This window comes from Chanos chanos, chromosome 2 (genome assembly GCF_902362185.1).
Source record: "Chanos chanos chromosome 2, fChaCha1.1, whole genome shotgun sequence".
Lineage (NCBI taxonomy): Eukaryota > Metazoa > Chordata > Actinopteri > Gonorynchiformes > Chanidae > Chanos > Chanos chanos.
The window spans coordinates 59464556-59492028 of NC_044496.1; the positions used below are offsets into that span (position 1 = coordinate 59464556).

Sequence of the window (27473 nt, forward strand, 5' to 3'; positions counted from 1 at the left end):
CAGGAGTAATAATTTCTCTCTGTATCTGAAAGCAGGAGTAGTAATTTCTCTCTGTATGTGAAAGCAGGAGTAATAATTTCTCTCTCTCTCTTAAAGCAGGAGCAATAATTTCTCTCTCTCTCTTAAAGCAGGAGTAGTAATTTCTCTCTGTATGTGAAAGCAGGAGTAATAATTTCTCTCTCTCTCTCTTAAAACAGGAGTAATAATTTCTCTCTCTCTCTTAAAGCAGGAGTAATAATTTCTCTCTCTCTCTTAAAACAGGAGTAATAATTTCTCTCTCTCTCTTAAAGCAGGAGTAATAATTTCTCTCTGTATCTGAAAGCAGGAGTAGTAATTTCTCTCTGTATGTGAAAGCAGGAGTAGTAATTTCTCTCTGTATGTGAAAGCAGGAGTAGTAATTTCTCTCTGTATCTGAAAGCAGGAGTAGTAATTTCTCTCTCTCTCTCTCTTAAAGCAGGAGTGGTGCAGTGACAGGCCTGTTTCCCTAGCCTCACACACTTCCTCCATGGAACTAGGCAGCTTTTCCTGCTATCCACTCTTGTCACAATGTACATCCTGAACAATGAAGGACCCTGGAAATCCAACACTTCTAATGGGGGGGGGTGGGGGGGGGTTGGGGTCTGTTTAAGGGAGTCCAGAACGGCAAGAGAAATGAAGTGATAAGTCAAAATTTATCCACGTTCTCTCCATCAGTTCAGAAGAGAACAGAATTATACCGCTATAAAAGCTTTCCAAAAACCTGACTGTCACAACACCACCTGTGTACTGTGCTCTGTAATCTGATCTGGCTCTCCTGTAGCCTGCCTCACCATCACTCTGACTTTATCCTAACTTTTTCTTGAGAACTTTGTGAAACTATTTGTCAAATATGATGTCATCACTTTTTCATTTTTGAGAACAATTGGTCTCTTCCTTCATTTCCCCTGAGCCAGGGCCAGCTGTGCAGCTTTACAGGGAGGTTTAGAACAAAGGAGCGCTCTCTCAATTTGACTCTCATTTCTTCACTAATTATAAACGACACGAAAAAAGATTTAAAAATCTACAAATCAGAGTGAGACAGGCGATTCACCATCAGACCTCAGAAATGTTTCAATTAGTTGTGCTCTGACATGGAATGTTGTTTACATAATGCAGCTGTGATAACGGCTGAGTGGGAGCCATGACACGCTGCACAGAGTGTGTTGCATTTCCAATATGATGCTTATACAGAAGAGCCAGGTATGACAGTGCAAGTGGTCTACACACACAGTGGTCTACACACAGTGGTCTACACACACACAGTGGTCTACACACACAGTAGTCTACACACACACAGTGGTCTACACACACACAGTGGTCTATACACACACAGTGGTCTACACACGCAGTGGTCTATACACACAGTGGTCTACACACGCAGTGGTCTACACACACAGTGGTCTATACACACAGTGGTCTACACACGCAGTGGTCTACACACACAGTGGTCTACACACGCAGTGGTCTACACACACAGAGTGGTCTATACACACGCAGTGGTCTATACACACAGTGGTCTATACACACAGTGGTCTACACACGCAGTGGTCTATACACACACAGTGGTCTATACACACACAGTGGTCTATACACACAGTGGTCTACACACACAGTGGTCTACACACGCAGTGGTCTATACACACACAGTGGTCTACACACACAGTGGTCTACACACACAGTGGTCTATACACACAGTGGTCTATACACACAATGGTCTACACACACACAGTGGTCTACACACACAGTGGTCTACACACGCAGTGGTCTATACACACACAGTGGTCTATACACACACAGAGTGGTCTACTCACGCAGTGGTCTATACACACACAGTGGTCTACACACACGCAGTGGTCTACACACACAGTAGTCTACACACACACAGTGGTCTACACACACAGTAGTCTACACACACACAGTGGTCTACACACAGTGGTCTACACACACAGTGGTCTACACACGCAGTGGTCTATACACACACAGTGGTCTATACACACACAGTGGTCTACACACACAGTGGTCTATACACACAGTGGTCTACACACACAGTGGTCTACACACACAGTGGTCTATACACACAGTGGTCTATACACACACAGTGGTCTACACACACACAGTGGTCTACACACGCAGTGGTCTATACACACACAGTGGTCTACACACACACAGTGGTCTACACACACAGTGGTCTACACACGCAGTGGTCTATACACACACAGTGGTCTATACACACACAGTGGTCTACACACACAGTGGTCTATACACACAGTGGTCTATACACACAGTGGTCTACACACACGCAGTGGTCTACACACACAGTGGTCTACACACACAGTGGTCTATACACACAGTGGTCTATACACACAGTGGTCTATACACACACAGTGGTCTACACACACACAGTGGTCTACACACGCAGTGGTCTATACACACACAGTGGTCTACACACACGCAGTGGTCTACACACACAGTAGTCTACACACACACAGTGGTCTACACACACAGTAGTCTACACACACACAGTGGTCTACACACACACAGTGGTCTATACACACAGTGGTCTATACACACAGTGGTCTACACACACACAGTGGTCTATACACACACAGTGGTCTATACACACACAGTGGTCTACACACACAGTGGTCTACACACACAGTGGTCTACACACAGACATGCAGGGGGTGGCAGGCAGCGGGTCTGTGCTACAGATGAAATTACATTGTCATTCCTGAGATTCTCTCTGCTGTGATGTGCATCCTGTTCATGGTCATCTTCTAGTCATACCATCACAAACCACAATCACTTCTACTGCCCACAATCACAGAAAGAGAATTAAAGGAAGAATTGCACTGGGAGAAGTTTTCTAATGTCTTTGTCAGTGGGAAAACTGTCCTGCGTCTTTACACAGGGAATACTTCAGCAGTGCTGTATCAGGACAAATCTGAAAACAGGAAAACAAGCTACAGCAAACATGATCAGCGGAAAGTGAACATAGTTATACTTCCTCTTTCTGAACCATGTAGGAAGTCAGATATTTTTTAGGAATTCTGATCAAGAGGGAAAAGCAGTACATCTCTCTAGGAGACAAACAACGTATTGCAGTGTCTGTGCTGCTAAGTGTCTTTATCTTCTATTACTGCTCTGAGATGCTCATTTCTGCTTTAAATGTGTCTTTAAAAGTACTTTGAGGTTGTGTGGTTGTACTGTGAGGTTGTGTAGCTGTACTGTGAGGTTGTGTAGCTGTACTGTGAGGTTGTGTAGCTGTACTGTGAGGTTGTGTGGCTGTACTGTGAGGTTGTGTGGTTGTACTGTGAGGTTGTGTAGCTGTACTGTGAGGTTGTGTAGCTGTACTGTGAGGTTGTGTGGCTGTACTGTGAGGTTGTGTGGTTGTACTGTGAGGTTGTGTAGCTGTACTGTGAGGTTGTGTGGCTGTACTGTGAGGTTGTGTAGCTGTACTGTGAGGTTGTGTGGCTGTACTGTGAGGTTGTGTAGCTGTACTGTGAGGTTGTGTAGCTGTACTGTGAGGTTGTGTGGTTGTACTGTGAGGTTGTGTAGCTGTACTGTGAGGTTGTGTGGTTGTACTGTGAGGTTGTGTAGCTGTACTGTGAGGTTGTGTGGCTGTACTGTGAGGTTGTCAGGTTGTACTGTGAGGTTGTGTAGCTGTACTGTGAGGTTGTGTAGCTGTACTGTGAGGTTGTGTGGCTGTACTGTGAGGTTGTCAGGTTGTACTGTGAGGTTGTGTAGCTGTACTGTGAGGTTGTGTGGCTGTACTGTGAGGTTGTGTGGCTGTACTGTGAGAGTCTCTTGAAGACTCACCTCTTCCAAGAGGACCTCCTCTCCTAACAACGAACACCTCTAAACCCTAACACCCTAACATGCCTTACTCACACCTGCTGTGTTCTTCTCTACCGAACCTCCTGCTCTTTGTCTTGAAAGAAAACTCTCATCCTGCTTGCACTTTTCCCCTGTTGTACAGATGCAGTACTCAGAACTTACTCATAGGTCTCTCACAATACTGGAGCTTTAATTGTTTCACCACTTGTAAGTTGCTTTGGATAAAAGTGTCGGCTAAATAAATGTATTGTAATGTAATGAAGTTATTTGTCTTTGCCAGGGTTACATTACACAATACCCATGTTCACCTTTTTATATTCTGGCCTGAATTCAAACAGGCTAATTCCAAGGGGGAGCACCCTGCATGTGTTTTTCTTGTGAAGTGAGTTTACATTTTATGCATCATTTTCAGGCTACAACCTCTGATGATGTCATTGGATGTGTATTTTATCATTATTTTGTCAAACAGCAGGACCTGAGTGAAGGTCTTTGAGGCAATCTCCAGGCTTATGCCAGCGCAGTTTTACTGGAGTGTTTGGGGAAGTGATACCGATGTTTATCATGGTGTGTCACACTTATCTGTTCTAGTTCCCTCACACACACACACACACACGCACACGCGCACACGCACACACACACACACACACACACACACACACACACACATTTTTAAGATCATATCATTGAGCTTTGAGCCTTAGGCAGAGGGTTTGTAGGTCAACATGGCTGCAGTCACGGTCTGTAAGAATGGGTGCCCTCCCCCCCCCCCCCCCCCCCCCCCCCCTCCTCCCCAAGTCTGTGTGGCTTCAGCCAGTACCTCTCACACACACACCACTCACTGGGAATGTTGACCAGGAACTATCTAGGTTTTGATTTTCATATCAAAAGCCAGTTATGCCTTAAAATTCTCCACTCATTAAAAGGTGGCTCCTTCATAAACTGCATCATAAAGCATTGTGTAAAAAAGCTGACTGGGCAGATTGTCGTAAACTGATCTGAGACCGGCTCCTCATTTTCAGTAATACAGTCCGGTAATCAGACATGTGGGCTTTAAGCAAGTGCTCCAGTCTCCAAAAGATCCTGTTTATTATTCAAAGGGGCGTAGGCACTGAGCTGTTATGCCTAACAATTTAACACCCAAGAAACCTAAACAAATACAACCACAAGCATGCATCCACACACACACACACACATGCGTACACACACGCGCATACACACACACACACACACACACACACACACACCATGAACAGAACCACAAAGATAAACAACTCTCTCTCTCTCTCTCTCTCTCTCTCTCTCTCTCTCTCTCTCTTTGGGCCTCCATTTGTGAAAAACAGTTGAAATCAGTTCACACAGTCAATCCTGAGAAAGCCACTCTCCTGCAGAAAGAACATGACACAATCCAGACCTCTGGATGACATGCGGAGAGTCAACAAATTAACATATAACCTATATGCTATTTTCTTTCTTTCTTTCTTTCTTTCTTTCTTTCTTTCTTTCTTTCTTTCTTTCTTTTTTAATTGTTTCCACTTAGGGCACTCTTTCCTCCAGCTGAGTGTTAGATAAGACGCTGGATGTTATGTGGGTTAGACAAGTGGGGGTAGTCAGTGCGGTGACATGACACAAAAATAATCTCATTCCACTGAGACCTGAGAATTTTTACATAACCAATGATTATCTAAGTCTCTCTCAAGCTCTGTCTCATGAGCAGACTCCCAAAGGCCTTGGGCTCCCGGTATCACCGTGCGAATGAACGTTCAAAATGTTTTCACCTACCTCTGAAAAATTCTCCATGCAGCATGTGCTTAACACAGCTCCTCAGACAAAGTCCTGAGAGGGTCTAATTAGGAGAGAAGTACTGTGGTCAAAACAAAACATGTCTTCACCTGAACAAGCCACCAATAAACACCTGCTGAGGAATTCGAATCAATGCATTCCTTATTCGAGAAGAATTTATTTTACAACAACAACAACAATAACAAATCAATTTAATTTATAAAAGCAGAACATAGACATGACAATGCCTGTGGCCTGGATATCTGACCAAACTTACTTTAATCACAAACTCTAAATAAGCAAATGTTCACTGTCCAGTATTCACTGGATTAGTTCACCAGGTTTTCCTGTCTCAGACAGATGGATTACTTCATTGGGTTTTTCTGCCTCAGACAGGTGGATTAGTTTATCAGGTTTTCCTACCTCAGACAGGTGGATTAGTTTATCAGGTCTGTCTACCTCAGACAGGTGGATTAGTTTATCAGGTCTGTCTACCTCAGACAGGTGGATTAGTTTATCAGGTCTGTCTACCTCAGACAGGTGGATTAGTTTATCAGGTCTGTCTACCTCAGACAGGTGGATTAGTTTATCAGGTTTTCCTACCTCAGACAGGTGGATTAGTTTATCAGGTCTGTCTACCTCAGATAGGTGGATTAGTTTATCAGGTTTTCCTACCTCAGATAGGTGGATTAGTTTATCAGGTCTGTCTACCTCAGACAGGTGGATTAGTTTATCAGGTCTGTCTACCTCAGACAGACGGATTAGTTTATCAGGTTTTCCTACCTCAGACAGGTGGATTAGTTTATCAGGTTTTCCTACCTCAGACAGGTGGATTAGTTTATCAGGTTTTCCTACCTCAGACAGGTGGATTAGTTTATCAGGTCTGTCTACCTCAGACAGGTGGATTAGTTTATCAGGTCTGTCTACCTCAGACAGGTGGATTAGTTTATCAGGTTTTCCTACCTCAGACAGGTGGATTAGTTTATCAGGTCTGTCTACCTCAGACAGGTGGATTAGTTTATCAGGTTTTCCTACCTCAGATAGGTGGATTAGTTTATCAGGTCTGTCTACCTCAGACAGGTGGATTAGTTTATCAGGTCTGTCTACCTCAGACAGACGGATTAGTTTATCAGGTTTTCCTACCTCAGACAGGTGGATTAGTTTATCAGGTTTTCCTACCTCAGACAGGTGGATTAGTTTATCAGGTCTGTCTACCTCAGACAGGTGGATTAGTTTATCAGGTTTTCCTACCTCAGATAGGTGGATTAGTTTATCAGGTCTGTCTACCTCAGACAGGTGGATTAGTTTATCAGGTCTGTCTACCTCAGACAGACGGATTAGTTTATCAGGTTTTCCTACCTCAGACAGGTGGATTAGTTTATCAGGTCTGTCTACCTCAGACAGGTGGATTAGTTTATCAGGTTTCCCTACCTCAGACAGGTGGATTAGTTTATCAGGTCTGTCTACCTCAGACAGGTGGATTAGTTTATCAGGTCTGTCTACCTCAGACAGATGGATTAGTTTATCAGGTTTGTCTACCTCAGACAGGTGGATTAGTTTATCAGGTCTGTCTACCTCAGACAGACGGATTAGTTTATCAGGTCTGTCTACCTCAGACAGGTGGATTAGTTTATCAGGTTTGTCTACCTCAGACAGGTGGATTAGTTTATCAGGTCTGTCTACCTCAGACAGGTGGATTAGTTTATCAGGTTTTCCTACCTCAGACAGGTGGATTAGTTTATCAGGTCTGTCTACCTCAGACAGGTGGATTAGTTTATCAGGTCTGTCTACCTCAGACAGGTGGATTAGTTTATCAGGTCTGTCTACCTCAGACAGGTGGATTAGTTTATCAGGTTTGTCTACCTCAGATAGGTGGATTAGTTTATCAGGTTTGTCTACCTCAGACAGGTGGATTAGTTCATTTGTTCAGACTAAAGTCAAGGGGACTGGGATTTCTGTGACAGTTTTTTTTCTTTATACGGTAAAACATATAAAATCAGTAATCGTGGTCATACAGTTTAGTCCTTTATTAATGCAAAATGTTTTTATGTTTACATAATTCATCCACATACAGACTGAAAATGAGAATGGAGTTATTAAACGTAATTTGTTTTGATTCATATATGACCTTAATACTCCAATACTGAGTCACTTGTCATGGATCTACCCCAGCTGTTTTCTCTTGTTTTTTGTCTCTTGTCTTCCTTATAGGATTTTTTTTTTAATTATTTATATATTGTCTTTTATTCATACTCGTCTGGTAACGGAGGATCAGCAAAGTAAGAATCTCATTGTCCAATGTAACTGCCTGTTTTGCTGTGCACATGACAATGAAACTCTTGAATCTTCAATCTTCACTGTTTTTAATTTCATTTAAATATTCATGAGATCGCGCACACATACAAACACACACATACACACACATACACACACATAGTAAACACACGCATGCATGCACATACACGCACACACACATATACACACACACATACAGTCACTCACTCATACACATAGACATCATTCATGATATTACAGAATTACAGTACATGTTTTCAAATGATTATCCATCTATAATGCAGTTCATAAATCTATTATTAAATGAACAAACAAGAAACAGAAGAAATAATGTTTTTAATCTTAATTTCTGTTCCCTGCTAAAAGCACCTCCATGTGGCTTACTGTAAAATAATAAAAAACTACACTATGCAATAACTGTTCACGTCACTGGGGGGCGATATATCATCAATAACGTTTCAAATGAGGCCTGGGAAACACAGTGTAACTTGCTATTCATGTTTCAAATACACAGTGAAAATATTTCAAAAGGCTAAGCCAATAGGCTAAGTAGATCATTTCTGAAGAATCTTCTTACTACCATTTATTATTAATCATTTTAATTTTTGTCAACAATCTTGAATAAAACTTGATGTAGTAAGGGATCAGTTAGAAAAGAACAGACACTGATAAACACTCAAAAAGACTGATTTCACACTTCACTCTGAGGCGTAACTCAGCTGATGTGTTTCAGGTAATTCTTCAGTGTTTGAGGAATGTCCAGGCTGTCCAACGCACGCATCCTGTTCGCCATGGAAACGTATTTCCGAATTGCTAGTCGGGTCTGAGACATCAACGTTTTCGGACAAACTGCAAATAAACAAGATACCGGCAGCACTGAAAATTGTGACCAACAAACAGTATTTCATATGATTAAGTAATGGATGAATCATGACTGAGTGTTTCTCAATACAGATCATAGAGACAGACATAGAGATAATCAGGGTAATTTCTAGATAAAGAGATAAAGATTAGAGCTATCAGATTCAGACATGGATTAGAGATAGAATGTGTTGTCTTTTGGGTCTCTGTGTGCCAGTGTCCTACACTCTTTCTTTTTACCACTTTTCTATTTGGCTCTGACCAAATAAAAGCCTTGAAACTGTGAATTGTATGTGGTTGGAGTCTGCTTGGTGTCTATGCTCTTTATGCATATGGTGTTTTATAGGTCTCTGTGTCACTTCCTTCTCTCTATACATTCACTTCCCTTTCAGTTGGGGTCGCGGCAATAAGAGGAAAATTACGCATCCTCAAATGAAATAATGAGAACAGAAAACATAATTGTGTACCAAAGTGTGTGAATTTCGGCTTTGCGTAACACGGGGAGCATATCTGACGTCGTTAAGTTTACCTCTTTCCTTCAGCAGCAGTACGACAGCCTCGTTCTGTTTCGTTGTCTTGTCTATAATTAGTGTGGGGAGATAGACATTTGCTCCAAAGTCTATGAGCAGCTGAATGTACTCTGTCCCACAGCCGTACCGCAAACACATCTCCAGCACTGTCTTGGGTTGTTTTATTCTGGCCAGCATCTTCTCCTCTGTGCAGTTATAGTCTGGATTAGCCCCGTGGAGGAGCAGCAGTTTAAAACAGTCCAGGTGCCCGTAAACGGCAGAGATATACAGAGGCCCTCGGCAGGCTGTGGCGTTGGAGGCCCAGTCAGGCACTTTAGGTCTGACATCAACCTCAGCTCCATGTTGTAGGAGCTCCCTCAGAATGTCCACATCACCCTCCCTGGCTGCAGTCAGCACAGGAGAGCAGTTATTATACTGGCTTCCGTTAGGATCTGCTCCGGCCCTGAGTAGGGCGACCACACATTCGAGGTGTTTGGCACTGACTGCAGTGAAAAGTGGGGTCTGTGCTTTGACATCCAGGCTATCCACCTCTGCACCCTGAGCCAACAGCACCTCTAGGCATCTGAGGTGGCCCTGAGCAGCTGCCATCCGCAGGGGGGTGCCCGGGACACCCCAGCCGCTACGGCTGTTAATGCACCTCCTGTATCTTTCCTGAGAAAGCAACTCGGCCAGGAGTTTGTCGTCGTCATTAGAGACGGCTTGGTTCAGCTGCTGGCAGTCACTCGTGTGCTCCTCCTCCTCCTCTTTGGGTTGGAGGAGAGAAAAAATCTTGGAAATGTCCATCAGACTCATGCTGGCAGTTTGACACAGAACCATTATCTGAAAATATCTTTTAAAATTCCATTTCGGGTAGAGGAGGTTATTTCTGCTTCTGGCTTCTAATCTGAACGCTAAAGCAAAGGAGGAATAATTTCAATGTCACTTCAAATAATAACCCAAAATAAAAGATAAAATCTTTCACTGAATTTCAGCCTCTGTGGATTTCAAATGAAATTTGTGCTGATGTTTCTCAGGCAAAAGTTACAAGTCACATAGGAGAAAAAGCATGCAGGAGACATCTTACCTCACCAGGTACAGGCAGTGATACCATCCGAATTCCACTACCTGAATCAGAGAGAGTTTAGTGTGACAGTCGTGTTTTATCCGGAGGGACAAACAAAAGGAAGTTGAAGTGGTGCGCCTCGCTCTGACAGAGCCCTTCTCTCTAAAGGGGCTAATTTTAGGCCACAGATGGATCTGCCTTAACTTCCATTCTTGGAGGGCTGGGTCTGGGGTGTTATAATTAGACAGGCCGTAAGCCTGGGACTCCCCTGTGAGGGGGTGATTGGTGTGTGCTGGGTTTTGATATTATTAAATATCTATTGTTACTATGCACAAATCATTCTATAGCAAGAAACAACTACACATTTTGATGATTAATAACAATTTCAATTGTAATGTATGAATAAAAAAGAAAAGGTAAAAAAAAAGTTTAATGATTTGCAGTGGTATTTATTTATTTATTTATATTTATTTGTTTATATTTATTTGTTTATATTTTGAATATCCTATCCTTTTATATATTAAATAAAGTGTTCTATCGTGTGCTCTTTGCTTGACATCAGAGCAGCCATGTTATAACAGCCAGCAGCTGTTCAAAGTGTCAATAACTAAAGCTAACGCTCTGGGGTTACTCCCCTGCATGGAGGAGAGAGGGAGGAGTCATGACTTATTACTCCTGCCCAGAGAGGAAAAGAGGAGTCTGGCCTAAACTGTTGGGATTTCGCTTAAGACGTCTTTGTATATCCACGATTGTTAAGGAACATAACTTATCATGGTGAAAGCAAGGCATCCAGACTACAGACTCAAACTGGAAAAGCTATTTTCTGCTTCAGCTAGGACACAACATGTGTGGCTTCAGTGGACAGAGAGCAAGAGGCACAATTTCCTACTTATGGCTTTATATGGTCTGAGGAAGAAAAAACGTACTTCATTTTCAGCGTAATTTTGAATCAATGAAGAAATGAGTGAATGAATGATTTTTTTCTGAAAACCATATCAGAATCATAGCATGAAAATGTATTCTTTAAGTGAAACCCACTGAAGTCATCGAGGTGCACCAGCAGTACGGCAAAAAGCACAACTGTCTAACTCAGACTGCTTATCACTTATTTCACTAACAAAACACAAAAATTACTTGTCCTTGTTTATTCTAATATCATAGAGCCTGTCTAGCAGCATATTCAGAGAACAAAGAGCCACAGCCTCTGTCTAAAGATTATACAAACATTTAGAAACCTTAATCTGCCCTCTTTTTCAAATTTGAAATTTAGAGTTGAAGTTTGCGGTAGGATCATGGTTAGAGAGTTCACTCTCTCCATATGATTCTCTAAACCTGCAGTCACAGTGAACTCATTTTCGCTGGGAGTCCTGCAGCGCTGGGGAAAGGGGATCTGGGCCAGGCAACAATCCAACTACCGCTTGGTTTAGCAGTGATATCAATTTCTGATCAGTAGGTGGCAGTAAAGCGTTTAATGTTTCAAACGAATGTTGCCGAGGAAGGAACAGTACATATAAGAAAGAATGAGTGCAGTTGAAAGAAGTAATCCAGTTTACGTCAGTATGTGTCTGGTGTCTTCCTTATTGAGAAGGACGTGGCTCTTATGTTAACTGTTACTTTATGTAGGTGAACCGAGAACTGAAAACATTCGCTCGAGAAATGGCGACGTTCGCTCAACAACCTCAGGGAGCTAGTCAGCCAGCTAGCAACAACTGCAGCTAGCAACAAGCTCTTTCCCCACTGCAGCAATTCAGACCCTAAGGAGATGTTGACGGAGAACAACCCACACCCTACGTTTGTTTCGCATTTAAAGCGTTGAAGAAAAGTAAGCCTCAGGGACGATTAAACTTTCTTGTGAGCGAAATAATATGTGTAATGGAACGAGCATCTGATATCCCGTTATGCTGGAAAGGTAGCATGGCTCAGCAGAAAGAAGAGAGAATGGCTACGAGGGCGTTCTGCCAAAAGAAAATCAATCAGCTTCAGCGAAGCCAAGCCGATCTGTCAGTGCGTAGAGAGAAACACACACACAACAGGCCGCCTGTCATCAAACCAGCGCAAACACTCGCTGGCCTTCAGGTTCCCCCACAGTTGATATGCTTACAGAAGCTTAAGACTTTTAATGAGGAAATGAAGAAGGTAAGATTTCCAGTTATCAAACCTGCCTACGAAACAGCCTACATCACCAAACAATTGGCATCAGAACTCACTGATCTTTGAAAGACAAGGTATCTTATTATTACTGTACACAGTTTCAGTTGAAAAGCAGACTGCTCTTGCCCCCTGGCCTAATGGATCTCATATATCCTGTTATTTAAGAATGCAAAGAAGCTAATGATGTTTATTGATTCTCCCAACTCACACCGCTCTGTTTGCCAGGCCATAGGTGTTCTGCACTCAGGTTAAGCTTACACCAGATTGGCCGAAGGAGAGTGTTCTTTGGTATTAGATGTGAGTTTCAATGTTAGATGGAGCCAGATTAGGGTGGAAACTGAGAATGAATGTGGAATTATGCAAATGAATGATACTGAATGGATGAGGGTGGACTCCCTCTTCTGCAGACTCTGTGACATCATTTGAACTGATGTGTGTTATGGGTACAGGCGGCAGTAGAGGAGTTCCATGAAGCCAGTGGCTGTGGAGCCTGCCTGCATAACCAGGCCACACTGGCCCTGCACAGCTTCATCAGCAGGAAGAAGAGTCAAGTTTGTGCTCAAGCACTGGAGGAAAAAATGCAGTCACACCTTTACAATAAGGTCTGGCTCTCCGCTTAACATATAAACGAAACATTACACAGAGAAGCACATCTGAAATATTCTTTATTAAAGTCAACACTGACTGCTTTGGGTTTGCCTAATGACTTTCTTTGTGTGTTACAGGATTCAATTTACTTGCTGGGGCAGATATTACGAGAAGTCCCCAGACCTGAAGACGACCCTTGCATAGTTTGGAAAGCAATGATGGAGCGATGGACATCAGACTAAAGAAAGGATGACACTCAAAACTGTAGAGACTTTAGTATTTACTCAAGCAAGTCAAACAACACTCACATATCGTCAGTCACCGACAGCATGGTCCAGTGAAAAAACACAGAAAACAAATACCAATACATAGAAACAAATACTGTCATATAGAAAGCTACTCAGTCAGCTGTCAAATCTCTACTGACACCAAAAATTCTCTCAACAACATACTCATCTAGAAATGTAAACACTGATTACATTATGCAGGAAGAGTTTTCCTCCTCAAGTTTACTTCAACCAACAAGAAATATTCTCCTAAATTAACTAATACAAAATTCATTTGACAGTCAGTTCGTGTAATATTTTATACATAAAGCATGCATTGACAAACACTAGTAAGATGTCTGTGGTTTTATGAAAGATGGAAGTTTGTTCTTATAAGCTCAGCTGCTTCTTTTGAAAAGTTCAGAAGCCTGTTGAGTTGGTGATTAAGGATCAGGTTGAAGGTTTGATGGACTGTGACCAATGGGCTTCTCGACACAGACATTTCACTGGGTCTTAAATATCCATATACTTACGGTATAATCATTCAAAAAGAGCAAGTTCGATTTTTCAATTACATAAGGTTAAAGAGGAACATGTTTTAGGGTTAACACACTGAAAAGGCTATGGCACTGTGGTCCTGTCCCACATTTATAACCAGTACACAGTGACCAATCAGAAGACAAAAACCTTGCACAATTTTGCTTACGTGAAATGTATACAGGTTGAAAGAACAGTCCTCTGTGAATCTATTCATCTGGTTTCCTTTTGGGTTTCTTGGGGTTTCGGGATCGGCTCTTGGCTTTGCACAGGGGACATATTGGTGCATTGCGATGAATTTGCTGGTGACAGGACAGACACGCCTGAAAGGGAAGATGAGGAACACGTACAGAACTGCATTTGCACTTTGCAAACTCTACATGTGCTAATGAAAACAAACGGTGTGAATGCAGCTGCCCGGGCCAGAGTTTGTGATGATGTGGCTGAAAGAAGACGTCTCAGTGAGGCCTTGCACCAAAATGACTATGCAATTAAAAAGCTGCTGTGTTTACAGCTTTCCTGTTCTTACAAACAAAACAAAACAAAAGTTCTCACAAACAGGAGATGTGTTATTTGAGTGGCACTGCTAACCTTCATGGGTGGGGGCTGCTGTCTGAAGGTTGCTGGTTGCCGCGCGTCTTGTTTCCGGGAGACCTGAAGTTGCTGGGCAGCGGCTGCAGCTGCTGCCAGAGACTCGGGAATGATTGGCTCATGGGTCTCTTTCTGCCACTCCGCTTTCTGTTTTTCAAAGTAACTAGACAAGAGAGAGCCAAACAGACATTATCAGTGCACTGAAAAACCACCTGCTCACAGGATTAGGGGGAAACTCTACCTAAAAGTACCTGTACCACAGAATGAGAAAATTACACATATAGAACCCATACCACAGAATGAGAAAATTATGCATCTAGAACCCATACCACAGAATGAGAAAATTACAAATCTAGAACCTGTAACACAGAATGAGAAAATTACAAATCTAGAACCCGTACCACGAAATGAGAAAACTGCACATCTAGAAATGAGTAATGGATATGTTTTGTGAACCTGACATTGTGAGAGAGTACCCTCAAAAGGAAAAAGAATCTGTGTCGTTTTGAGGATTGTTCCTATTCAAATCTCAAGAGCCTTTGCTGGGAAGGAGACTTGGAAGAAGACCAATGATGAACTGGGTGTGGGGAATGCAGTGATGCTAGAGGAGACAGCTCCTTATTGTCTTAACTGTTCTTTCAGGTGTCACATTAAGAACTGTTTTAATGTGTTGTTGTAAGAAGCGAGCGAATGAAAGGCATTGAAAATTGACGTGACTAACAATTTTTCTTCACTGAGAATTGTTAGTTTCCTGTGTGACTCACTCGAGCGAGAGTCTCTCCTCTTCTTCACTCAGATTGGGCAGTCGGTGGAGGCCCAGAGTCTTCCTCAGTGCATCCACATGCTCTTTGAGGGGTTTGTACTCATCATGAAGACGGCGCGTGGTCTCAAGCAGTTTGTTCAGATCATTCTCGGACTGCTTGATTGTACTTTCCATCTAATAAAGATGATTCATTCAACATTGATGACTGTCAGAAAAGCCTATGTGTAAGGATGACTCCACGCATTCTCACATAATGTGATATTCATTAAAGTGGACATCAGACACAGTGTGAATTTACTGCAGTAACACTGGTTTAAATACTCCCTCAGCTGCCAGGAGCAGACACAGTATCACGATGCACTGGTAGAGTCCCAGCCTTCTTTTCACAAGGACAGAGAGCTGGTTAATGTGAGTAACAAAACTGGTGCCAGGTTCCACTGCCTGAGCAGCGTATCTGTGTACTGCAGGTTCACAGCCAGTGATGCTACAGAAACACTGGCAGTAGACTGTGTTAGAAGAACTAAACAATGGCATGCATTTACATCTATGAACACAGACCACATTGATGTCAGCATGAATCAGTCGCAGCTCCTCCACATGGGCCATCTTCTCCTGCAGAAGCAAGTCCATCTCCTGTTTGTACTCTCTCAGATGCTTCTCCTCAGACTCAAGGGCTTCAAACTCTGATTTCAGACGAGATTTGATCTTCTGCATCTGAAGAGTCTTGTTTCTACAATGTGTAACAGAATACAGTAACTTATACCAACCTCTGTAAGTGCAAAGTGAACACCACAACTGTACAGCTGTACCAAATGTCTGTGCTCTCTGTTTTATAGGTATTATAATGAGTAATGAGTGTTCTCAATAGCACGCACCGTATTTTCTAAAATGTAATTTGCAGAGCTGCGACATACAGCTAGCCTAACAGTCTGTCTTTTGTCTAATAAAAACCACGATTCACTAAATTCAACCCAGTAACATGAAGCAGTTCTAACAACCTATTTTTCTATGTTGAAACGGACTTTTTGACAGGTCTGTAGCTATAATCGGCATATTCGGTTTCGCTCCTCTGGGAGCTAGCGCATCTTGGGTCCTCCTTTGTTCCGCACTGAGGATTCCTTGCAGCTGCACACATTGTGGCAGGAACGGATACTTTGCCGTCTAGTTAGGTAAACAGCAAGCTAACAATTACTAGCTTCCTAAAGGCCTGTTTTCCATTTATGTTTGGTCAAATCGCCAGAATCAGCTACAAGTTCAATAAATATTTAATGTTCAACATTTCCAATAAATAATTTACAGTGATCCGTTTGCATCGACGAGATGGGCTATTGTAAGTACTGCAAGGATCTAAGCTAACTTTGCATGAAAAGCCCATAAACCGGCTACACAAGCTAGCATCCAAACTACTCCTTTGGCTAGCTAGCTAATCTAGCAGGTTAAGGTGGCCAACAGTCTACCTCTCTAAAGGAATCTCTCTTCACCGATAAAAATGTACCTTATTTCCAGTATGTTTTCTAATTTGCACATTATCTCCTGCTCATCTGCCATAGTCTCAACTTCGATTCAATGCAGATCCCACGAAATTATAAAAATTCCCCTCTTTCAATGATAAACAAATAGATGAGACCCGTCACATGCATCGGCTGTGTTCTCACTGTGCGCACGCGCTATTTGGCTGTGTGGTCTACATGGTGCCAACGTGTCCCCTGCAATGTTAGAGTAACTGAAAATTAGAGTAATGGTAAAATAACAGGACATGTCAAACTAGCATTATTTTAAATCACCGATAGTTAATGAACTAGTCGGTTCAGTTATATATTTTATATTGAAATTGCCTAATTCATCTTTGCCTCCCTTTCCCCAAGTTCTCTGGTACATACTGTGTCAGAGTGCAGTGCAGTACAGTTGCAGCTAATCAGAGTTAAAATTCCTGAGCTGCCATTGGATTAGAAGAAACAAAAATCCATTTAACGGCACAGTGGGTCGGTTTAATTATGGGTAATCCTAACAAATATTGCAAGTCCTTTCATATGACTGTGTGGAGAGCAGAAGGACAAGTGTAGCATTAAAAATAAGCACAAAAATATCATCAAACATCTGCAAAATGTCTGTAAGTAAATTCATCTGATACTTTGACCACTGTTGTTGTTGCTGATATAATTATTGTTATTGTTGTTGGTGATGTTTTATATATTTATATATATACATGTGTGTGTGTGTGTGTGTATAGATAGATAGATAGATAGATATATTACTGGTTTTACAATTAATATGTATTTGGTATAAGTTACAATGCATACTGACAGGTGCCTGTGTGTTTCTCTTTATCAGTTTTTTTTTTTTTTTTTTTTCCTAAAAACACTTTCAGTGCTGCTTAGGTTTAGGACTTTGAGTGTTTAATAGATGTGGGATCCTGTTAGAGCCATTATGTTGCTGGGGTGTAGATAAACTATTGTATGTGTTTATTGTTCATAAGTGCACTGCAAGATGCAATATCTTCCAGTTTATCTACATTTTGTAATCATTACTTGTATAAGTGTATATGTGTATAAGCATGCTAATGTTTTCATCAGCGCTTGTGCTCTGTGCATTTCCATTACACGGTATTGTTATTGGTTTTAATTGTCAAGTTTTAATGTTGATCTAAGTGTCCTCCAGGCACATGAGCACTCTTTCTTACTCTGTAAGTGAGAAACAATCTCTCCGTGTATGAGGGTGAGGAGAGGGCAGAGTCATGTGATAGCTCGTAGCCTTGTGCAGATTCTCCTCATTAGATAATCATCTCTGCACTTATGCATCTTACAGAAAACCAGAGGCCCAGAGAGGCGGCTGCTGTGCATTCTGAAGATGTACACATATCTATTTATCTAAATTTGAATTCATGAAGTAGTGAATGTTTGATTGATGTTTATCTACATGCAATATGTTTGGAGGTGTTTATGCTTTTAAATGCTATCCAAATAACCAATTAATTACAAGTCATGTAATGTTTTGGTTTTTTTGGGGGGGGGGGGGGGTGGTTCTTATGGTCTAGAGTAAATAAGCCAATCAGAGGGAAAGCTACAGGTCTCAGTAATCTCTTGGTGTTCCTTGCAGCATAAGCACATCGGATTCTGGTGAAACCATGTGACTGTTGAACAGGCTGAACAGTGCACTCCCTCATTTATGCTTCACTGTCATTCATTGCTTTGCATCAACAGATAAATGTGCGAGTCACCACAATGGATGCTGAGCTGGAGTTTGCCATCCAGCCCAGCACAACAGGAAAACAGCTTTTTGACCAAGTATGTATTTTAAGCTATAAAAATACTTGGACATCAGATGTTTGTTAACTGTAACTGCACTATGTCCCAAATAAGATGCTGAAGTGTCTACAGTTGGAGATGAATGTTGTCATCGTGATGACATCACAAATTCAGTGGTTGTGTTTGCCTTGCAGGTTGTGAGGACAATCGGTCTTCGGGAGACATGGTTCTTTGGACTTCAATATCACGACAGCAAAGGGTTTTCAACATGGCTGAAACTTAATAAGCGAGTCAGTACTGACTCATACACAGCTATGCTTACCACATTTAACCTTATTCTGATCTGACTGCTGATGAAAACTGAAATGAAGAATGGATTTGTAATTATGCTGTAGGTCACAGCTCAGGACGTGAAGAAGGACAACCCTCTGCTCATCAAATTCCGTGCAAAGTTCTACCCTGAGGATGTGGCTGAGGAGCTGATCCAGGAGGCTACCCAGCGATTGTTCTTCCTCCAGGTGAAAGAGGGGATTCTCAATGACGACATCTACTGCCCTCCTGAGGCTGCTGTGCTGCTGGCCTCTTACGCTGTGCAGACCAAATATGGAGACTACAATAAAGACTATCATGTTCCTGGATATCTCTGCAGGGACAAACTGCTTCCCCAGAGGTAGGACTAGACATAAGCATCTGCATAGATGACTTTCAGAGTTTGTGATATAATCACATTCTCTCATAGTAATGTATGATATAAACACATTCTCTTGTGGTAATGTATGATATTATCACATCCTTACATAGTAATGTATGATGTAATTGCATTCTCTTGTGGTAATGTATGATGTAATCACATTCTCTTATGGTAATGTATGATACCATGACATTCTCTCATAGTTATATATGATACCATCACATTCTCTTGTGGTAATGTATGATACCATCACATTCTCTTGTGGTAATGTATGATATTATCACATCCTTACATAGTAATGTATGATGTAATTGCATTCTCTTATGGTAATGTATGATGTAATCACATTCTCTTATGGTAATGTATGATACCATGACATTCTCTCATAGTTATATATGATACCATCACATTCTCTTATGGTAATATATGATACCATCACATTCTCTAGTTGTAATGTATGATATTATCACATTGTGGTAATGTATGGTCATCTGTGTCTGCATTCAGAGTTCTTGAGCAGCATAAACTTACTAAAGAGCAATGGGAAGAACGGATTCAAATTTGGCACGAGCAGCACAAAGGCATGCTAAGGTACTAGAGACCAATTCATCTGTTTCTCCTCAAATATGTTTCTGAACAATTCACAGAAAAGTCATCATCTGTTATCAATGATAAAAAATACACTGCATCCAAAAGCAGGAACTGATAATATGTGTGCCACATGTGAAGCTCAGCATGTCTGTACAGAAACCAAATGACTGATCCTCCACAGGGAGGAGGCTATGATAGAATATCTGAAGATTGCACAGGACCTGGAGATGTACGGTGTTAACTACTTCAGCATCAAGAATAAAAAAGGCTCAGAGCTGTGGCTAGGTGTCGACGCTTTAGGACTCAACATTTATGAACGTTCAGATAAGTATGTGCTCACTGTTCACCAGTGCAAGACACAGTCTGTCATGTCAACATGGCAGTCCCACCGTTTTCACTGATACGTTCATAGGCGGGATTAAGAGAGTGTACTGACTGCCTAGGCTTTTGAATAAGGGAATGAAAGTCCATTGCCATAGAAACCTACTGAGCATTCTGAGTATGTTAAGTTGGAATCAGTGGCGGTGTGTCATTCTGTTTATGTTCTGTTAAGTTGGAATCAGTGGTGGTGTGTCATTCTGTTTATGTCCTGTTAAGATGGAATCAGTGGCGGCGTGTCATTCTGTTTATGTTCTGTTAAGATGGAATCAGTGGCGGTGTGTCATTCTGTTTATGTTCTGTTAAGTTGGAATCAGTGGCGGTGTGTCATTCTGTTTATGTTCTGTTAAGATGGAATCAGTGGGGGTGTGTCATTCTGTTTATGTTCTGTTAAGATGGAATCAGTGGGGGTGTGTCATTCTGTTTATGTTCTGTTAAGATGGAATCAGTGGGGGTGTGTCATTCTGTTTATGTTCTGTTAAGATGGAATCAGTGGCGGTGTGTCATTCTGTTTATGTTCTGTTAAGATGGAATCAGTGGGGGTGTGTCATTCTGTTTATGTTCTGTTAAGATGGAATCAGTGGCGGTGTGTCATTCTGTTTATGTTCTGTTAAGATGGAATCAGTGGCGGTGTGTCATTCTGTTTATGTTCTGTTAAGATGGAATCAGTGGCGGTGTGTCATTCTGTTTATGTTCTGTTAAGATGGAATCAGTGGCGGTGTGTCATTCTGTTTATGTTCTGTTAAGATGGAATCAGTGGCGGTGTGTCATTCTGTTTATGTTCTGTTAAGATGGAATCAGTGAGCGTGTGTCATTTGTTCCACTGACTTTGCAGTCTCACAGACTGTGCACATGCATGCTGTAGTTACTCTGAAATGATTGGAAAAACACTAATTTGTGTCAGTCAACACATCATCCCAGACTGTTATTATGAGAATGTTCTCTCTCATCCTCTCTCTTCTCAACAGACTGACTCCCAAAATAGGATTCCCATGGAGTGAGATAAGGAACATTTCTTTCAATGACAAGAAATTTGTCATCAAGCCAATTGATAAAAAATCTCCAGTGCGTATATGCTCTCTCACTAATACATTCAACTCACTACACTTTTATGTGCAACTGATGTGTGAGTGTTTTTCGTATTGCTAGCAACACATACCAATGAAAGGAAGGATTTGTGGGCAATAATATAATACTAGCTGATATCACTTTTTCAAATTACTTTATAAGTGTCAACATTTCAGTGATAACTGTGCTTCTAATCACAGGACTTTGTCTTCTACGCCCCTCGTCTTCGCATTAACAAACGCATTCTGGCTCTCTGCATGGGAAATCACGACCTTTACATGCGCCGGCGAAAGCCAGATACCATTGAAGTGCAGCAGATGAAAGCCCAGGCCAGGGAGGAGAGGAACAAGAGACAGCAGGAGAGGTGACACAGCGAGCAACCAGAATCGATTTGAATTATGGAAAATATACTGGAAAATATAACAGACATTTTCAGTGCTTCCAATATGTGCATAATTGCTTATTGATTATATATGACTGTTTGTGTAAATGCTTATCTATACTCACATGCACACAAACACACAGAACATGTAAGGCACTGCGTAATGCCATGGCACAGTGATGGCATACAACCTCATCACTGCAGTGGTAGATTACCAGTCAAACTGGTTCAAACCATTGTTTTCATGTAACCAGATCAGTGTACTGTGGGTAATATTAACCCTCTGGTTATTTCAAATAAAAAAACTTGTCATGCCAAGAGCAAGACAGTGATATTTACAGTACTGCCTATGTTTTAGGGCACTTCTGGAGACAGTGATATTTACAGTACTGCCTATGTTTTAGGGCACTTCTAGAGACAGTGATATTCACAGTACTGCCTATGTTTTAGGGCACTTCTGGAGACAGTGATATTTACAGTACTGCCTATGTTTTAGGGCACTTCTGGAGACAGTGATATGTACTGTACTGCCTATGTTTTAGGGCACTTCTGGAGACAGTGATATTTACAGTACTGCCTATGTTTTAGGGCACTTCTGGAGACAGTGATATTTACAGTACTGCCTATGTTTTAGGGCACTTCTAGAGACAGTGATATTTACAGTACTGCCTATGTTTTAGGGCACTTCTGGAGACAGTGGTATTTACAGTACTGCATATGTTTTAGGGCACTTCTGGAGACAGTGATATTTACAGTACTGCCTATGTTTTAGGGCACTTCTAGAGACAGTGATATTCACAGTACTGCCTATGTTTTAGGGCACTTCTGGAGACAGTGATATTCACAGTACTGCCTATGTTTTAGGGCACTTCTGGAGACAGTGATATTTACAGTACTGCCTATGTTTTAGGGCACTTCTGGAGACAGTGATATTTACAGTACTGCCTATGTTTTAGGGCACTTCTAGAGACAGTTATATGTACAGTACTGCCTATGTTTTAGGGCACTTCTGGAGACAGTGATATTTACAGTACTGCCTATGTTTTAGGGCACTTCTGGAGACAGTGATATTTACAGTACTGCCTATGTTTTAGGGCACTTCTAGAGACAGTGATATTTACTGTACTGCCTATGTTTTAGGGCACTTCTGGAGACAGTGATATTTACAGTACTGCCTATGTTTTAGGGCACTTCTAGAGACAGTGATATTTACAGTACTGCCTATGTTTTAGGGCACTTCTAGAGACAGTGATATTTACTGTACTGCCTATGTTTTAGGGCACTTCTAGAGACAGTGATATTTACAGTACTGCCTATGTTTTAGGGCACTTCTGGAGACAGTGGTATTTACAGTACTGCCTATGTTTTAGGGCACTTCTGGAGACAGTGATATTTACAGTACTGCCTATGTTTTAGGGCACTTCTAGAGACAGTGATATTCACAGTACTGCCTATGTTTTAGGGCACTTCTGGAGACAGTGATATTCACAGTACTGCCTATGTTTTAGGGCACTTCTGGAGACAGTGATATTTACAGTACTGCCTATGTTTTAGGGCACTTCTGGAGACAGTGATATTTACAGTACTGCCTATGTTTTAGGGCACTTCTAGAGACAGTTATATGTACAGTACTGCCTATGTTTTAGGGCACTTCTGGAGACAGTGATATTTACAGTACTGCCTATGTTTTAGGGCACTTCTGGAGACAGTGATATTTACAGTACTGCCTATGTTTTAGGGCACTTCTAGAGACAGTGATATTTACTGTACTGCCTATGTTTTAGGGCACTTCTGGAGACAGTGATATTTACAGTACTGCCTATGTTTTAGGGCACTTCTAGAGACAGTGATATTTACAGTACTGCCTATGTTTTAGGGCACTTCTAGAGACAGTGATATTTACTGTACTGCCTATGTTTTAGGGCACTTCTAGAGACAGTGATATTCACAGTACTGCCTATGTTTTAGGGCACTTCTAGAGACAGTGATATTTACAGTACTGCCTATGTTTTAGGGCACTTCTGGAGACAGTGATATTTACAGTACTGCCTATGTTTTAGGGCACTTCTAGAGACAGTGATATTTACAGTACTGCCTATGTTTTAGGGCACTTCTAGAGACAGTTATATGTACAGTACTGCCTATGTTTTAGGGCACTTCTGGAGACAGTGATATTTACAGTACTGCCTATGTTTTAGGGCACTTCTAGAGACAGTGATATTTACTGTACTGCCTATGTTTTAGGGCACTTCTGGAGACAGTGATATTTACAGTACTGCCTATGTTTTAGGGCACTTCTGGAGACAGTGATATTTACAGTACTGCCTATGTTTTAGGGCACTTCTAGAGACAGTTATATGTACAGTACTGCCTATGTTTTAGGGCACTTCTGGAGACAGTGATATTTACAGTACTGCCTATGTTTTAGGGCACTTCTAGAGACAGTGATATTCACAGTACTGCCTATGTTTTAGGGCACTTCTGGAGACAGTGATATTCACAGTACTGCCTATGTTTTAGGGCACTTCTAGAGACAGTGATATTTACAGTACTGCCTATGTTTTAGGGCACTTCTAGAGACAGTGATATTTACAGTACTGCCTATGTTTTAGGGCACTTCTAGAGACAGTGATATTTACTGTACTGCCTATGTTTTAGGGCACTTCTAGAGACAGTGATATTCACAGTACTGCCTATGTTTTAGGGCACTTCTGGAGACAGTGATATTCACAGTACTGCCTATGTTTTAGGGCACTTCTAGAGACAGTGATATTTACAGTACTGCCTATGTTTTAGGGCACTTCTGGAGACAGTGATATTTACAGTACTGCCTATGTTTTAGGGCACTTCTGGAGACAGTGATATTTACAGTACTGCCTATGTTTTAGGGCACTTCTGGAGACAGTGATATTTACTGTACTGCCTATGTTTTAGGGCACTTCTAGAGACAGTGATATTTACAGTACTGCCTATGTTTTAGGGCACTTCAAGAGACAGTGACATTCACAGTACTGCCTATGTTTTAGGGCACTTCTGGAGACAGTGATATTTACAGTACTGCCTATATTTTAGGGCATTTCTGGAGACAGTGATATTTACAGTACTGCCTATGTTTTAGGGCACTTCTGGAGACAGTGATATTTACAGTACTGCCTATGTTTTAGGGCACTTCTAGAGACAGTGATATTCACAGTACTGCCTATGTTTTAGGGCACTTCTGGAGACAGTGATATTCACAGTACTGCCTATGTTTTAGGGCACTTCTAGAGACAGTGATATTTACAGTACTGCCTATGTTTTAGGGCACTTCTGGAGACAGTGGTATTTACAGTACTGCCTATGTTTTAGGGCACTTCTGGAGACAGTGATATTTACAGTACTGCCTATGTTTTAGGGCACTTCTGGAGACAGTGATATTTACTGTACTGCCTATGTTTTAGGGCACTTCTAGAGACAGTGATATTTACTGTACTGCCTATGTTTTAGGGCACTTCAAGAGACAGTGATATTCACAGTACTGCCTATGTTTTAGGGCACTTCTGGAGACAGTGATATTTACAGTACTGCCTATATTTTAGGGCATTTCTGGAGACAGTGATATTTACAGTACTGCCTATGTTTTAGGGCACTTCTGGAGACAGTGATATTTACAGTACTGCCTATGTTTTAGGGCACTTCTAGAGACAGTGATATTCACAGTACTGCCTATGTTTTAGGGCACTTCTGGAGACAGTGATATTCACAGTACTGCCTATGTTTTAGGGCACTTCTGGAGAGCGAGAAAAAGAAGAGGGAAAATGCTGAGAAAGAGACTGAGAAAATTGCCAGGGAAACGATGGAGCTTATGGAGAGACTACGGCAAATAGAGGAGCAGACCAAAAAAGCTCAAGAGGGTTGGGAATCAGAACATTAGATGTTTCCACAGTTAATTAGTGGTTTAAATGATACAATTCCTGAATTTTAGTGTAAGAAAGCAGTTTAATTTGCTATTCCAATACTGTCATTTCAGTATGGAATTTTTCTTAATGGCTTTTGTGTGTGTGCAAAACAGAACTCGAGGAACAAACTAAACGGGCTTTAGAACTGGAGAAGGAGAGAAAGTTTGCTCAGGAGGAGGCGGAGAGGTTGGAGAAAGACCGCAGGCTGGCAGAGGAGGCAAAAACAGCTTTGCTGCAGCAGTCAGAAAACCAGATGAAGAACCAAGAGAACCTGGTAGAGGACATTTTCTCACAAAACCTTACATTTGAGTGTAGAGGCCCTTGGCCAGTACAACATACCACCACCAGTGCCATCTGGTCTGTAATTACAGCTGTCTCCATATTGTACTGAATGATGTATGCATTTCTGTCACTGAATCAACCTTTTGTTACCCATCTCGATTTACCATCTGCGCAAAGGCAACCGAACTGGCCGAGCTGACATCTAAGATATCTCTGCTAGAGGACGCCAAGAAGAAGAAGGAAGACGAGGCCAGAAAGTGGCAGAAAAGGGTGAGAGTATCTGAAAATCAGCCTTTTCACATGAAAGTTATAAACAATCAGACCATGACCTCACACACTTTACAGTCTGCTGAGAAACACACCAACACAAGGTAGCGTGGTAACGATAGTTCACTGGACTGTCTCTGTATGAGTATGTCGACAGGCTATTATGGTTGAAGTTGACCTGGAGAGGACAAAAGAGGAGTTGAAGAGTAAGTTAATCGGGGTCCAAATTCAGGCACCGTCTCAGACGGAGAATGATCATGATGAAAACGATGAGAGCAGCGCAGAGGCCAGTGCTGAGCTCACCTCCACGGGAACATACCGAGACCGCAGCGAGGAGCAACGCGTGACTGAGACCGAGAAGAACGAACGTCTTCAGAAACGCCTGCAGGTCAGACACCATCGGCTCAGAGCCAAAACACAGGGAGTCAAGGCAGCAGGGCTTTGTGACTGGTGTCTGGCTAAGTGCATAGCTGAATGGGACCCATAAGTCATTCTCATTAGTCAATGTGTCGTCAGTAGTCCTGTGAACTGCATTTGGCCCTGTTACCCTGTGTAGGTCAGAGATAGGTCTCCCTCAGTTTGCTTGCAGAGCTATGAGTAGAACTGAGAGAACAGTGCTTTCCTCCAAAGGTGTTTGATATGACTTGATGATATTCTGTAGTTTTTAATGGAAAAATATGGCAAGTGACCTAACAAATACTGAGGAAAAGCTGTGCCTGTCTGCACACTGCCACACTGACTTGGCAGTCACCAGCTGAGTTGGAGATAAGGGTAACTGGCCACTCCTAAGTTGGAGAGAATGGAGGAAAATAAACTGTATAATTTCTGATAATTCTACGCTGTAATTATGCCTTTCCAGCATTCAAAATACTAATTCCTATCTTATAACTTGTTTATAGGCCCTCAGCTCTGAACTGGCCTATGCGCGTGATGAAACCAAGAAAACTGACAATGACCTGATCCATGCTGAAAATGTGCGTCTGGGGCGGGACAAGTACAAGACCTTACGTCAAATACGACAGGGCAACACCAAACAGCGCATCGACGAATTTGAGTCTATGTAACTGGAGCCAGCAGAACTAGCCTGTCAGTTTCAGCCACTTACCTAACAAACTACTGTAAATGTAATCATTCTTAGTCATTTAAATTGCAGGGACATTTCTGTCCACCCAGTCCCCATGTTTCATTGCTAAAATGTTGAGTGTAATTGTGGTGAGCCGATGCCCTCTCACAGGCATTGTTATTTGAACTGATATTTCTGTGCATATTTTCCTGTCTCACAACACTGACAGAGGAGGCAAACTCACAGTTAGTATTGATTACATTTTTTGATTTGTAACACAGGTAAATGAATTTGAAATGCTACCAGTTTT

General features: G+C 41.8%; 4 protein-coding genes across 6 annotated transcripts; 2 read left to right on the forward strand and 2 right to left on the reverse strand.

Annotated features, from left to right (window-relative positions):
- Positions 1-8644: 8644 nt before the first annotated feature.
- On the reverse strand, positions 8645-10136 carry asb12b (ankyrin repeat and SOCS box-containing 12b). Its single transcript, XM_030764730.1, has 2 exons — positions 9320-10136; positions 8645-8778 (listed from the first exon to the last, which is right to left on the reverse strand). Exons 1-2 carry the CDS (start codon positions 10134-10136, stop codon positions 8645-8647), a joined length of 951 nt encoding a protein of 316 aa, XP_030620590.1.
- A 1742-nt stretch (positions 10137-11878) lies between these two features.
- Positions 11879-13383, forward strand: LOC115804347 (uncharacterized protein C8orf48-like). Its single transcript, XM_030764733.1, has 3 exons — positions 11879-12498; positions 12963-13115; positions 13239-13383. Exons 1-3 carry the CDS (start codon positions 12235-12237, stop codon positions 13341-13343), a joined length of 522 nt encoding a protein of 173 aa, XP_030620593.1. The 5' UTR covers positions 11879-12234; the 3' UTR covers positions 13344-13383.
- Positions 13384-13814: 431 nt separating this feature from the next.
- LOC115804346 (zinc finger C4H2 domain-containing protein-like) lies at positions 13815-16893 on the reverse strand. 2 transcript variants are annotated; one of them, XM_030764731.1, is made up of 5 exons: positions 16754-16893; positions 15817-15988; positions 15260-15432; positions 14496-14658; positions 14016-14227 (listed from the first exon to the last, which is right to left on the reverse strand). In XM_030764731.1, the coding sequence occupies exons 1-5, from the start codon at positions 16804-16806 to the stop codon at positions 14114-14116; spliced, it is 675 nt and encodes a 224-aa protein (XP_030620591.1). In that variant the 5' UTR covers positions 16807-16893; the 3' UTR covers positions 14016-14113. The 2 variants fall into 2 exon arrangements, with proteins under 2 accessions (XP_030620592.1, XP_030620591.1); XM_030764732.1 differs by lacking the exon at positions 14496-14658 and having other exon boundaries at positions 13815-14227.
- Positions 16894-18452: 1559 nt separating this feature from the next.
- Positions 18453-27164, forward strand: msnb (moesin b). Of its 2 annotated transcripts, XM_030764728.1 has the most exons (12): positions 18453-18542; positions 18698-18793; positions 18899-19173; positions 19702-19785; positions 19967-20113; positions 21132-21228; positions 21432-21595; positions 25376-25506; positions 25665-25825; positions 26011-26103; positions 26258-26488; positions 27000-27164. In XM_030764728.1, exons 1-12 carry the CDS (start codon positions 18480-18482, stop codon positions 27162-27164), a joined length of 1707 nt encoding a protein of 568 aa, XP_030620588.1. In that variant the 5' UTR covers positions 18453-18479. The 2 variants fall into 2 exon arrangements, with proteins under 2 accessions (XP_030620588.1, XP_030620587.1); XM_030764727.1 differs by lacking the exons at positions 18698-18793; positions 18899-19173 and having other exon boundaries at positions 18484-18542.
- The last annotated feature ends 309 nt before the right edge of the window (positions 27165-27473 follow it).